General features: G+C 41.4%; 1 protein-coding gene across 1 annotated transcript in view; it reads left to right on the forward strand.

Moving 5' to 3' along the window:
* tenm1 (teneurin transmembrane protein 1) overlaps positions 1-12,999 on the forward strand; it is a 287,438-nt gene that overhangs the window by 248,456 nt on the left and 25,983 nt on the right. Inside the window, exons 24-28 of the mRNA XM_028009863.1 lie at positions 2,677-2,760; positions 3,157-3,351; positions 8,482-8,569; positions 10,190-10,386; positions 12,517-12,830. Coding sequence (XP_027865664.1) covers positions 2,677-2,760; positions 3,157-3,351; positions 8,482-8,569; positions 10,190-10,386; positions 12,517-12,830 — 878 coding nt within the window. The remainder of the gene's footprint in view (positions 1-2,676; positions 2,761-3,156; positions 3,352-8,481; positions 8,570-10,189; positions 10,387-12,516; positions 12,831-12,999) is intronic.

Genomic DNA, 12,999 nt, shown 5'->3' on the forward strand with positions numbered 1-12,999 from the left:
CAGCCACTTTCTGAAAGATAATTTTGTTTACACAGACTTCATAATTCCTTTTATTTGTTGTTTCTGCTGTTTCTTTATTTTGGATATTTAAAATGTTTTCCAGTTCCAGTCCTTAAATGTTCATTAGCATTTAAAGGTTATTGTTCCTCAAATATGTGTTCTTGCATTATTATGCCATTATATTACTTAAAAATGGTCTCAAAACAACAATAGTGTCGTTTATCGCGATAAGTTCTGGGACAGTTTATCATCTAGCAAAATTTATCATGACAGGCCTATCCCACCATTCAAAAGACTTATTAGAAAACGATTATGGATGCTTTTTAGTTTGCCTGCTGACAGCAGTTACTTTGTACCGATCATCAAGAGTCATACAGTATTTCTTTAAATTCTGCACATCGTTTCAGAAGCCGACGTTTGCACCATTCGCTGCCATTTTCAAAACAATAATGTTCACAATAATGAGTCTATACCAATAATCCTACAATAGATACTTCTAACAAACCCAAAAAGTTGAGAGGAAGCCAAATAAAAACCACTTATATCATAAAAGAATAACGTTTTTAAGAAGAACTTTGTATTGGATGTATTTCAGTGTAACAGTGAGAATGTCAGGATTGTGCTCTCCTCAGTCGGACTGTAACAACTCTTTGGTTCGGCTGTTACTTGTCGATGCAACTTTATGAAGAACGTGTGTGAATAACTAACATCTATAATATTGTAAACTTATGATGCAAGGTTTCAACATTTTAAAAGCCAAGGCCAGCGTGACTTCTGGAAGCCGGCGACCTTTGACATTTGGACAGATGGAAACATTTTGTACTACTGTCTTCTTGCCAGAAAAGGTTTCCAGCTCCCTTTAAAATAGATTTAGGAGTCTGTATGTTCAGAAGATAAGAAACACGTGGCCTCTATCAAGAAACTTCAGAAAACTTTAAATCTATCAGTGAGCTGGTTTTCTTTGTGTGAAGATGCCACTATTAATGTTTCATGTATGGAAACTCATAAGGCACATTTTTCTGTCAATTTCATTTTTTCTTGATGTGGTGTGACTTCAGCAGGACAATTTCAGACTTTCATGCTTGTTGCCTAATAACTGTGTGGCTAAAAAGACATAATGCTAGTTTGAAGTTTGAAGTTTGTTCTCCTACAAAACATGTAATAATTAACACAAACATTTAAAACAACATTGTTTAACAAACTCTAATTATTTTATTTGTAAAACAAGAAATTCTCAAGTATCATTTCTGCTGCAAAAATGAACCTATTGCTTATTTCAGTATCACTTATGTTCTCTTTTGACATTTTTGGCATTCGTTCATAGCAATGAGACCAAATTAATGCTTATTAAGCTTAGAAAAACTTCTCAAAATTAGAATATTAAACATTTTTACCATTTGGTCCATGGAGATTTATACATGTATAAGACGTTCTGCCTAATATGTGAACTGGTCAGGCTTTTCATATTAATATTAATAGATGCTAAAATTTCCAATCAGCCAAATTTATTTTATAAACCAGGGAAAAATGCAGAAAAATTACTTATTTAAATGTCCTTAAAGTGTCAGTCTTCTGTTTAATACTTTGGTTTATTCTTTGATATGGGGACAGTGTGGAGTCTAGAGTGGAGCAGATGAAAATTACATATTTAGTAAGAATTGACAAAGCTTTCTTAATCCAAAACGCAACAAATTGATTTCTCAGTTTGCAGTTTGTGTGTTGTATTTTTCTTGGGCTTCAGTTTGTAAAGAAAAAAATAAAACACACACACACACAAATGTGTTAAAAAATTGAAGTGCAGACCTGGGTATCACCAACCCAGACAAACCTTTCTCGAATTCACGCTTTGGTTTATTTATTGTTCTATGAAAGCCGAGCAATCCGAATGAATTTACTCTGATTAATTCAATTTTAAAACCGGATTAAAGTTCCGTCTGACTTTCACGACAGCGGGCCTCTGTGTGAACGGGTCACGATGCTTCCTGGAGGAGGTCGCCCATCATCACAGCTACAGTTCATTACCGTGAGCAGGGAGGGATTTGATGCATGCCGTCTTTGGTTTGAGGGACGCGCAGAATCCCACTTGATGAATCTCTCCCCTCCTCTTAAAATGGGATTTCGGAGCGAGCCTTCTTCCCATTCTGGTTTTGACAGAGCCTATAATTGGACATGTCAGTGGCAATTTAACATGATCCATTTATTTACCAATCTATCCTGAGAGTCATCAATCACCTGATTCCCCATCACCCTCCTCTCCCCCCCACAACGCCGCCTCCCGCCGTTTTGTTTGTGCTGCTTGGAGACGGACGCCGACGTGGGCGGCTGTGAGACGGCGTCGGCTTTGTCTGCCTTCGACCCCCCGCGGTTTCAGCGGCGGTGCTATTTGAGCGGGCGGCGATCACGGTTATTGGTTGACATTTGGAACTCAGCCGAAGCGAGCCGGTGTGAGACTTGAATAAACACGGGGAAGGCTCCCTGCCCGACGCTGACCTTTGCATGAGCAGGGAGGGTCAGGAGGCCTAATGCTATGTTATTAAGGAGATATTATTTGCACTACCTGCAACTGACTCTTGTGGCAGTTGCCGTCAAAAGGTTTGTATTAGCTTTCCCGCTTTTGACAACAGTCTTGACATGATGGGTCGCCTTATGTGTGTGTGTGTGTGTCTGACTTCACAGGTGCGCTTGGAGTGGCCGACAGACCTCGCCATTAACCCGCTGGACAACTCCCTCTACATCCTGGACAACAACATCGTTCTGCAGGTCGGGAAAACAAACACTCGCAAAACACATTTGTCTCATTCTGTCAACTCTATGAAGAGTCATGCTGTGAAGTACGCTGCCGAACGAGAACCGATATACAAATTCGTCAGCTGTCCCTCGAGATCCACTTTAGATGAAGTGAGTCTGCCAAGATAAATAAAAGCAAAAGGATGCCGTCACAGGTCGCCGCAGGGGCTGTTTATTAGAAAATGTCATTGAACTCATCGTGCAAAGTTAATGAACGCAGCTCTTTATCTTGTACAAGTCAGCGGCCGGGGGTCCATCTCGCCGAGGTTTGGTGCGCCCGATCGATAAATTCTCTTATGTCATCAGCGGGTGATTGTGTTGCCTCGGGGTAGGCTTCTGCAGATGATAAATGACGGCGTGTCGCTGTAGGTGTCGGAGAGCCTCCAGGTGCGGATCGTGGCGGGGCGTCCGATTCACTGCCAGGTCCCCGGCATCGACCACCACCTGGTGAGCCGAGCGGCGGTACGCGCCACCCTGGAGGCCGCCAAGGCCATCGCCCTGTCGCACCTGGGGACGCTGTTTATCGCTGAGACGGACGAGAGGCGGATCAACCGCATCCAACAGGTACCTGTCGATCTACCTGGCTGTCGATCTGTCTGTCTGAATGTCTTTTTAAACGTATTTGTATCTAATTGTTTTAATCTTTATCATTTCTACTTATCTCTTTGTTTATCTAATTGTAAATCTGTTTGTCTGTTTATCTATTTATCTGTATCAATCTATTTCTACCTGTTTATTTGTCTATATGTCTATCAGGCTGTCTCTATCTATCTATCTATCTATCTATCTATCTATCTATCTATCTATCTATCTATCTATCTATCTATCTATCTATCTATCTATCTATATCTGCCTGTCTATCTGTATGTCTCTATTTCTCTTTTTCCATCTCCACCTATCTGTCATTAAGTACAGATTTCTCTCCAAGTAGATAAATGTATCACACACAGTATAATAAGGTAAAGATTTATAAAAAATATACCTTAAAATACATCGATCTTTTGTTGCAGCAGCGTAATCTCAGACTGAAAAAAAAAATTGATCTTTGGTTTGAGTACATTTATTAAGTTCGGGGAAAGTTCCCCAGTAACAAATAGACGTTTTAAACAAAATCCCTGGTGCCGCAATTATTGGCACACCTGCTGGGATTACATTTCATACGAAGCCCTTTTCTGTTCCAGAATGATGGCTCTTCCTTCCATTAGATTTATATATGGGCACTGAGATGACAACGGAAAAAGGTAGATACTGTGTCTGGTGAATCATTTCTGTCTTGATTCAGCCACATATTTTAGATCATTATCCCGCTGAAAGACCCAATCTCAGTTTACTGGTAGATATTTACTTAAAATATCCAATCCACCAGAGTCCATGATGTAATACTCTCTATTTGTAAGCCATTAGAAGATAAAGAGTGGACTTGAGGTGTTGATCCACATTTCAACTTATTTATTTTTTTGCTTTGCACCAAACCCACTTCAGTTGTATGTCACCGAAAGCCCAATCTGTGAGTCGCCCGACAAAACCATGCAGTTCCAGTTAAAGTCGCATGTTTTTGTCAGTGACGGCGGGACGGAAAACGCTCTTTACCAGACTTGCTTTGGAAATGACTCGATGATATCTAGACAGCGTCCGCTGGTTATTACGGAGACTTCATGTCCTCGAGAGGAACGTTTTTGCTGCATTTCTCTAACAGAAAACTTTCAAGATTAATTTCTCTCTAACCGCCTCAATCGCTGTGCATGGTGGGAAGCAAAATATGGGTCCACATTTTGCCTTGCATGTCACAGTTGCGCTAAACTGTATAGTTTTTAAGAGTTGCTATGTCCTGTTAATCATTTAGTATAAAAAACAAGAAATATCTTTCATGTTTGAATTCTTTACTGTTTTGAAACCCCTGTGCTTCATTGCTTTTATACCCCAAAGAAACAAAACCACATAGATTGCTAATTAAATATCCATAGACACCATAAGAAAGTTTAAAAAGCAAAGTATAATGTGATTAAAATGCTCCAGTTATGCTTTTAATCATGAGTTGAGAGTAAATGTGGCATCAGGGATTTTACTAGAAACGTTTATTTTAAATTTACTCAATTTACCGGGTAGATTTATTCAAATTTTCGGGTTTCTGGAATATTTTGCTGCAATCATACATGAATTTTATTATCAGTTGACAGCTGTGTGGTGATATATTAAGATGAAAAATGATACAACACTAGGTTGCACCAATATGTACATTGATCTGTTACAGGTTCTTGATGTCAAAAGTGATTTATCTATTCATACACTTGCACGCGTTATATAATGCTACACTGCCGCGAACTGCAACAGAAAACAAATACCCTTTGCAAAAAATAAATAAATAAATAGCCTAGAAAAAGAAACGGCTCATATGGAGCCAATATTAGTAATCCATCAGGGCTTTTGACAGTAATTCAGCCTTTTGCTGACAGGCTGTTTACATTGCAGATGCTTGTCAGCAAAGGCGGCCTTTAGAGTCTTTCACTCGAGTTTTTGGCTTTTTAGAACTCTGATTCACCTCAAACCAATAAAAAAATAAACCCAAAGGGTGGTTTTGATTTAAAATAAAAGTAGGGGGGGGGTTTGTACATGAGCTAGCAGCAGGACACTACAGGACTGTAGCATTTTGGCTTGAGCACCTCGGAAATACTGCCTGCTGCACTCAATCAATAGTGCCTTTGTGGCCTGCAGCGCCATGCTGGGTCCGTGTGGAGGCAGACAGGATCATAAAATGTCTCAGATGCCCTTTTTTTTTTTGATGGAGACCGACTGGCTAGGTTGGTAGGGCACTGAAAAGGTTGTTTTTTTTTTTCACGTTTCCTCACACAGCACATGAAAACTTAGAGCTAAAATAATCCATCTGTAAACATTAAAACATCTAAGTGGGCGCTCACTTAGCAACCGGCGCGAGTTGGAGATTAGTCGATGCTTTCAAACCACGCTAAGTGGTGAAATAAAATTAAGAGAGGGAGGGAGTTTTAGTGTTTTTAGTTTGCGCTACGTGGGTTTGTGCAGCGGTTTCTGGTGTTCATTTAGCACATCCCAAAAAAAAAGAAGAAAAAACATGTCTGGCTGATGCAAATGGTGCGTAATCCAACATGCATTAAATTAAAAACGGATCACATTGTCATTTGTGAGACGCGGTAAACGCGCGCAGGTACACGAGATGAAGAATGACAGTCAAATTAAATGCAACATTTCATGGTAAATAGCTGACAGCAGCTGCATCTTGTACTGTTTAGCAGCAAGTAGTGCGTTTTTTTTCTTCTTCTTCTTTTTTTTTTTTTTAGCAGTTTAATAAGATTATTAAACATGAGCGTGTGTTGGCTGCAGCGGGTGTCTGGCACCGTGCGGGATCTGCTTGGACACGTCGGTCCGTCACACAGGCTGACCCGGGGCACTCGGCCAAAACACCGAGGACGGCACATGTATAATCAATGCATGCTAAGTTTGCGCTCCAGTCTTTTATGCAGAGCAGTGGAGTTATTTAACATGCATAATACTGGAGGCATTAAAACCGCAATCATTACGCTACAAATTAGCGTCGCCGTAGCCGCATTTGTTTTCGGGTTAAGCACAGATCGTGAGCTCGCTCTCAGCGAAACAGTCGCGCCGTTGAAGGATGAGGCTTTAGGAACTTAGTCATCGTCAGTTTGAATCTTGTTTGTTTTTATTCCGTCTGGAAATGAGTGTGCTTTAGGTTTTTACTCCCCTCCCGCTGAGAATAAGAAAGAATTAAGGCAGTTCAAAGATATTCCTTCCCATTCATAGTTGAAATGTTCAAACCAGAGCTGCTCATGCGTTTTCACCGTCCAAGCAGAAGGTAGTCGAGAAGATCAATACTGCTGGTATGTTTGTCAATTAATTACAAAGCTGAAGGCATGCAGCCGGTTAGCTTAGCCCCAAAGATGTGTGTTTTTTTGTTGTTTTTTTCTCAGTTTTTTAGCAGACATGTTGCTGTGTTTTATGGCCAAACATCGCAACTGTGGTCCAATCTGTCCAAGGGGCGCTGTTCCAAAACTCTTAGTTGTTTTTTTTTTCTCCATCCCCTCATTTGCTCAGATGCACTTTTTTTTTTTTTTTGCAAAATCCGGCCTGGCATGTTCTCCTTCAAGAGAAGAGGATTTTCCTGGAAATCCGTTCAAATGTCCCACACTTGTTTAGCCTCTTCCTAACTCTGCTGTGATGAATTCTAACATTGTTTTGAGGCTTAGTCTGCATGAGATGTTTTTTTTGTTGTGGAGAGGTTTTTTATTTTTATTTCTTATATATCACACCTCAGGGGATCTTGCTGAAACTTCAGACTTTAACAGGCAAGTTCATTAATAAATTTCCCATAAATTTGTGAGTAATCTTTCTCGCAGCAGAATGATCATTTCAAATTGTTTGGCATGCATAATCTCACCTGATTAATAGGCAGCAATAATTACTCCTCCAAAGTTATTCCTGATGTCTTTCCACCTTGGAAATAAGAAAACAGGCAAACAGCTAAAAATATGTCTTTTCTTATCGTCCTAATTTATACGGGAGTTCTAAGGATTGCTGGTTTTTTGTTTATTTTGGGGGGTGGGGGGGTTTACCCAATAATTATGCATTGATGTAGCTGTACCTAAATAACCTGGAGGTAATAAACGACATTCGTCTGACGTGACCTGAGTCGTGTTTTTTTTTTTTTTTTTTTTGTCATAGTGTTTACAACTAACTTTATTTAAAAATCTTGCTCAAACCTAAGCTTTGACATCTCAATGTTGTCAATTTTCTCACGTCAAACTCGTTTCTTTTGGACCAACACCTCGGCGGAGATTTCCTTGAGGTGTAATAGTTTACACAGCAAGAACCTAAATTAAACTTGTCAATTGCTCCGATTATCTTCTCACAGGCGCGTACACCTACAGCTCTTTCCTCCAGGACAATAGGGGTAATTTGTACAATTTAACGTTGCGTTTGTCAATCAAGTAATGAGCTGAGCCCTGCGCTCGTGTCGTGATGCTCTGATTTTGTTTTAAGTTTAAAAAAAAAATAAAAATCTTAATCAACCCCTCTTGTCACCTACGGGGCGTCGAAGGAGTATCCGCGCCCTCACTTTTTTGGCATTCTTTCATGTTATTACAGTAAACATTAATATATTTTACTGAAATTACATGCAGAAGACAAACACAATGTAGTGACTTAGTATAAAGTATAAGGAAACTTGTGTGTTTTAAGGAATTTTTTTACAAATAAGCTTTTATTAGATTTATGACACAAATACATTCCATACAGGCGGACTCTATGAACTAGTTTGATAACGTCTGAAGTTGCACTTTGTTTTATGTCAACCACAAATGCAGGCCACTTAGTCATGCTTTACTTTGTGTTAACACATCCCACAAAATACATTGTTTTTGTACGTAAAGCAGAAAAGTAGGAACAATTATGAGTTTTTGTAAGGCGATGTATGGTTCTGTTTTGCATTTTTTATTAACCCAAATAATGTTGTAGTCATTTATTTACACCTCAACGTTACTTACGTCATTCTATGTGTCATTGTACTCCGTTACAGCCTTTCTGTGCTGTTTGAAGAGCTTAGAAATGGCAAACGGTTGTCCGTTGTGATGATTTCCGCGCCGGAGTGACCTTTTGCGAACATTTTTGTGCTCGTGTGTGACGCGTTGGTCTTTGTCAAACCCGCAGGTGTCGACCAACGGGGAGATATCGATCATCTCTGGAGCCCCGACAGACTGCGACTGCAAGATAGACCCCAACTGTGACTGCTTCTCTGGTGGGTCATCACGCCGACGCACACAAACACACACGGACAGACACGAGCGCAGGATTAGGTAATGCAAGAGTATTAGATTAGGTCTAATAGGATTACAGCCCTAAAAGAGAGGGAGGGGGGAAAAAAACAACATTTAAAAATCAATTCCGATCATATCTTCCCTGGTCTGGAGGATATTCAAGTTTAAAAAAATAACAAAAAACTGGACCATTTTAAAGGCTAACATGTTTTGAAATTGTTAGTATGTCTTGATATCTAGTGGGTAAATCTTTCAGCCTTTGGGTCTCAGCTGTCTAATAAATTTAACAGTGCTTGAGAATGTGTCTTCTTCTTCTTGTCCATCTCCTGCAACGTTATCCTCTCTCTACTTTCAGCCTGCCTAAATTATTAAAGTCAGCTGGAATCCAAATGTCTGGGAGGGGCCGCTTTGACTTTCTGCCTCGGAAAAATACCGAAAATACATAGCAATGAGCTTTATGTAAATGGCGACAACGTATGTAGGAGTGTGAGAGAGAGAAGCAGCCATAATGTCACAACAGAGAATGTCATTTGACTAAGAGAGAGTACCTGGATGCAGAAAAACGAAATGTGATTTTTTTTTTTTTTTGGTATTCACCAGGAATTCTCCTCGCTGCAAAGAAAAAAAACAAAAAACCTGCAGCTAAATTTCAGGAGGAGCACGCGTCGAGAGAAAACCTTTCAAATCCATTCAAATTACAGCTGGTGGAAGAAAAAGCTCCCTTTTTAGGCGATGAATGTTTTAACCGGTTTTGATGTCATCGAAGGGCACCTAAAAAAAATCGTGATAAAAGGGAAAGAGGAAAGGGCCCAACAAATAAGCAGATGTTCCTTTGACGGTTAGGCCGTGCTTTCATTGTAAGTGTCAGAGGATGTGATTTTATCATTTAATTCCGCTCATAAAAATCTGTCTCTTTTTCTACTCGGAACGGAGGGAAGTGTCTCTGCCACGCCACAAGCCAATGGGCTGTAACCATCCCCATTTCTTGGATTGTACTTTGCATATTTTCAATCATGTCTTGCTGTTAACAGATGATTACTCTCTTCAGAAGCTTTCCGTTTTCCATCCCCTCCGCCGTAAACATCCCGCGTCTTTGAACGCGCGCCCGTCCACAGGCGCCAGATACAAAAGCAACGCAAACGTTCGCTCTCTCTCTTTCTCTCTAACACACGCACTTGTGCACGTGAGTGATGCGCATGCAGCCGGGAGATAAACCGCCACCCCGCCGTCTTTACAGAGCCATCAGAGGCCCCTGTCCCCTCCGCTGACAGCATCTGAAGACCCTCACCCAGCCTGTTATACCCCATTGCGCTACCAAAAGATTCCTGAACGCACCCGGCCGCCGGATACCGCCGTCTGATAACTCCGAGGCCGCTATCAAGGTGGTCATCGTTCCCACTGCTCCGGGAATCGACTGTATCCCAACAAGCCTGACTTCTGAGCCAAAGTGATAAGAGCCGCCATGAGGTCTTCATGTTACGAGACAGCTGTGTGTGCTGCTCGGGGGCTTGTGTCTTTCAGGGAAACATTATTATTATTGCTCCGTTTGTTTAGAGGTAAAGACGCTTTTACGTTCAACCCGGTGTTGTTGTTCTCATCAGGCGACGGAGGCTACGCCCGTGACGCCCGCCTCAAAGCCCCCTCCTCCCTGGCCGTGGCGCCCAACGGCACCCTGTATATCGCCGACCTGGGCAACATCCGGATCAGGGCCGTCAACCCCAACCAGCCTCAGCCCGGCCCGGCTGGGCTGGTGGAGATCAGCTCCCCGCAGGACCAGGAGCTCTATCTCTTTAGCCAGGTACGCCGTGGCGCTCCAGCGCCGGTCTGTAAACAAAACTCCACCGCGCTGATCCCCACCGGGAGGCTCGAGAGCTGCGTGTCGGTGGAAAAGGTCAAAATATGAATATGCTGTGTTTGGGTTCAGGTGTGGAGGAGTTTGCTTGTGTTCTCAAATGTAAACGGCATGAGGCAGTACATACATTTACACAAATTTACAAGTTTGAAAACAATTTTTTTCCCCTCTACAAGCAGCTCACCTATTAGGTCTTTAATACACAACAGTTGTGCAAACAGCATGCAAAAGTTTTCACATTACATAATCCAGACTCATTTGACTCGTTTCAGCATACTTAATTTTAAGAAAGCGTCAACTTGTATATAGTACATTCTCAATATAAATCAGTTTTTTGTGAGGACCCAGGGGGGGAAAGTTAGGACAATACCAAGGCCCCTGACCAACAGGGGGGCCCCCCCACAATTTATTCATAGAAATAAAAAAAAGGGGCCCTGTCAATTACAAAATTAATCATATTGTGTTTTCTAAAATTGTTTTTAGCAGGGAAAATTAAATGTTCTCACTCCCAGGCCAAAAAGCAGACAGCCATATTTGCCCTGAACCCCCCTGGATCTGCATGAAATGGTTCGTTCCTGCTTGGAGCTTAACGGTGACGATGTTCAGCAGCAGACAGTGGAAGACAACAGCGACTGTGGTGGTACTATGCTAAGCAAAATAATAAAGTCAGGTTTTCAAAAAACATAGAGAAATAGAGAGAGAAAAAGGTAAAAGTGTCAATTTGTAACAGTTTTTCTCTGAGAAGTGGGTAGACTGTGTGAGGTTATCAACCATTCAGCATAGCATAGCTACAGACTGTTTGCCTCCATTTCACTGACATTTAATGAATTAAGGAAATAAATGAACAGACACTGTTTGTTCAACCTGACTGAGTTTGACCTATTTCCAAAAAGATGCTCAAACATGTTCAAGTATCTGCGAGACCTCTAGAAACGTCACACTGAGAATACTAGAGAAAGTTTGACGCGGTCGCGAACACAGTTTGTCTTCTTTGGTTTAGTATGACCGTTAAATTTTTCTCAAGAACGTATTGGGCCTGTTTGATCGCTGAGCAGCTCTTCTCTCCTCGGTTTGATGATCAATACTTGGACGACGTTGGGTGTTGAAGCTGGTCAATCACCCCAAACACACATCACGTTTCTTAATAGCCGCCTCAGAGCCTTTGACTGTGATTCTGCAGAAAATGTTTGGACCGTTCTTGTTTTTCTTAATTTAAAAGACTACAAGAAGATCTGGCTCAGTAGGAGAGCAATATAAAGACATAAATGTTGAATCAATACTTTTACTTAGTGCTCTGTTTTTTGATTATTTTGTGAAACAGTGTTGTAGAGAAAATCTGATTTTGTGATGATCAAATATTCCAGCCTGGATCCTTTGTTTCCCAATAATTTACAACGCACTTAATAAGCAGCTGTAAGACACTCATTGTAGTTGACATGTTCTGTTATTATTTAATGTTGAATTGATGGAACCTGAAAAGCCACACAAACATAAACTCAACTTTTAAGTTTAATATATTTTTCTTCTTATTTCTGGTTTATTTCAAAATGACTGTAGAGGTTTTACTCTGACGCTTTTCTAGTTGTTAAAATGAAGCAAGTCAAGATTAAGGATATGAACTAAAACAGATCCGTAACTGAAAAAGTTGAACTTATCCGAGAATAGAATCTAAAACGCTTTAGTTTATAAATCACTGAAAGTCTTGGCACCAAAATACATTAAAGATCCGTTGTTGTTATATCAACCCTCCAGGCCTCTCAGGTCCTCTGGTTCTGGTCTGCTTTGCATCCCCAGAACCAGAACCAAACATTCATCTTCTGCCACCACAAATCTGGAACAAACTTCCAGAAAACTGCAAAGCTGCCGAAACACTGAGTTCCTTTAAATCTAGACCAAAGACCCAGCTGTTGAATTTGATTAGCAGAAACTGGAACATCAACGTATTTGATGTGTATTTGCTCAATAATTTTGCATTAGACAAAATGTAACGGTCATTGCTTGTTTCGTAATTGATGTTTTTTTTATGATGTAATGTGCCACACACTCAGACTTGACTCCACTTCCTCTCTGCCACAGAACGGCTCCCACATGTACACCAAGCACCTCATCACGGGCCACTACCTGTACAACTTCTCCTACGGGACGGACGGCCAGTTTTCGGGGCTGACGAGTCGCGACGGCCGTGGCCTGCAGGTGCGGCGTGACGCCCACGGCGTCCCGCTGTGGCTGGCGCTCCCCGGCGGTCAGGTGTACTGGCTGTCCCTCAGCAACAGCGGCATGCTGAGGAAGGTTTCGGCCCAGGGCCACGACCTGGCCCACATCTCCTACCACGGCAACACGGGCCTGCTGTCCACCAAGAGCGACGAGAACAGCTGGACCACCGTTTATGAGTGAGCTTCTCCTCCCTTCTTCTTCTTCTCCTTTTTTTGATTTAATTTGTGTTTTCTCACTCGACTCTAAATGTGTGCATCTGACAAGAGTTCACAGGAAGGCTGTGAAATGTGAGTGCCATCTAGTGGTTGCTTGAGAATATTTAAAAAAGTTGTAGAGGCATTTTTA

The sequence above is a fragment of the Xiphophorus couchianus genome, chromosome 23 (assembly GCF_001444195.1).
Source record: "Xiphophorus couchianus chromosome 23, X_couchianus-1.0, whole genome shotgun sequence".
NCBI classification, from domain to species: Eukaryota; Metazoa; Chordata; class Actinopteri; order Cyprinodontiformes; family Poeciliidae; genus Xiphophorus; species Xiphophorus couchianus.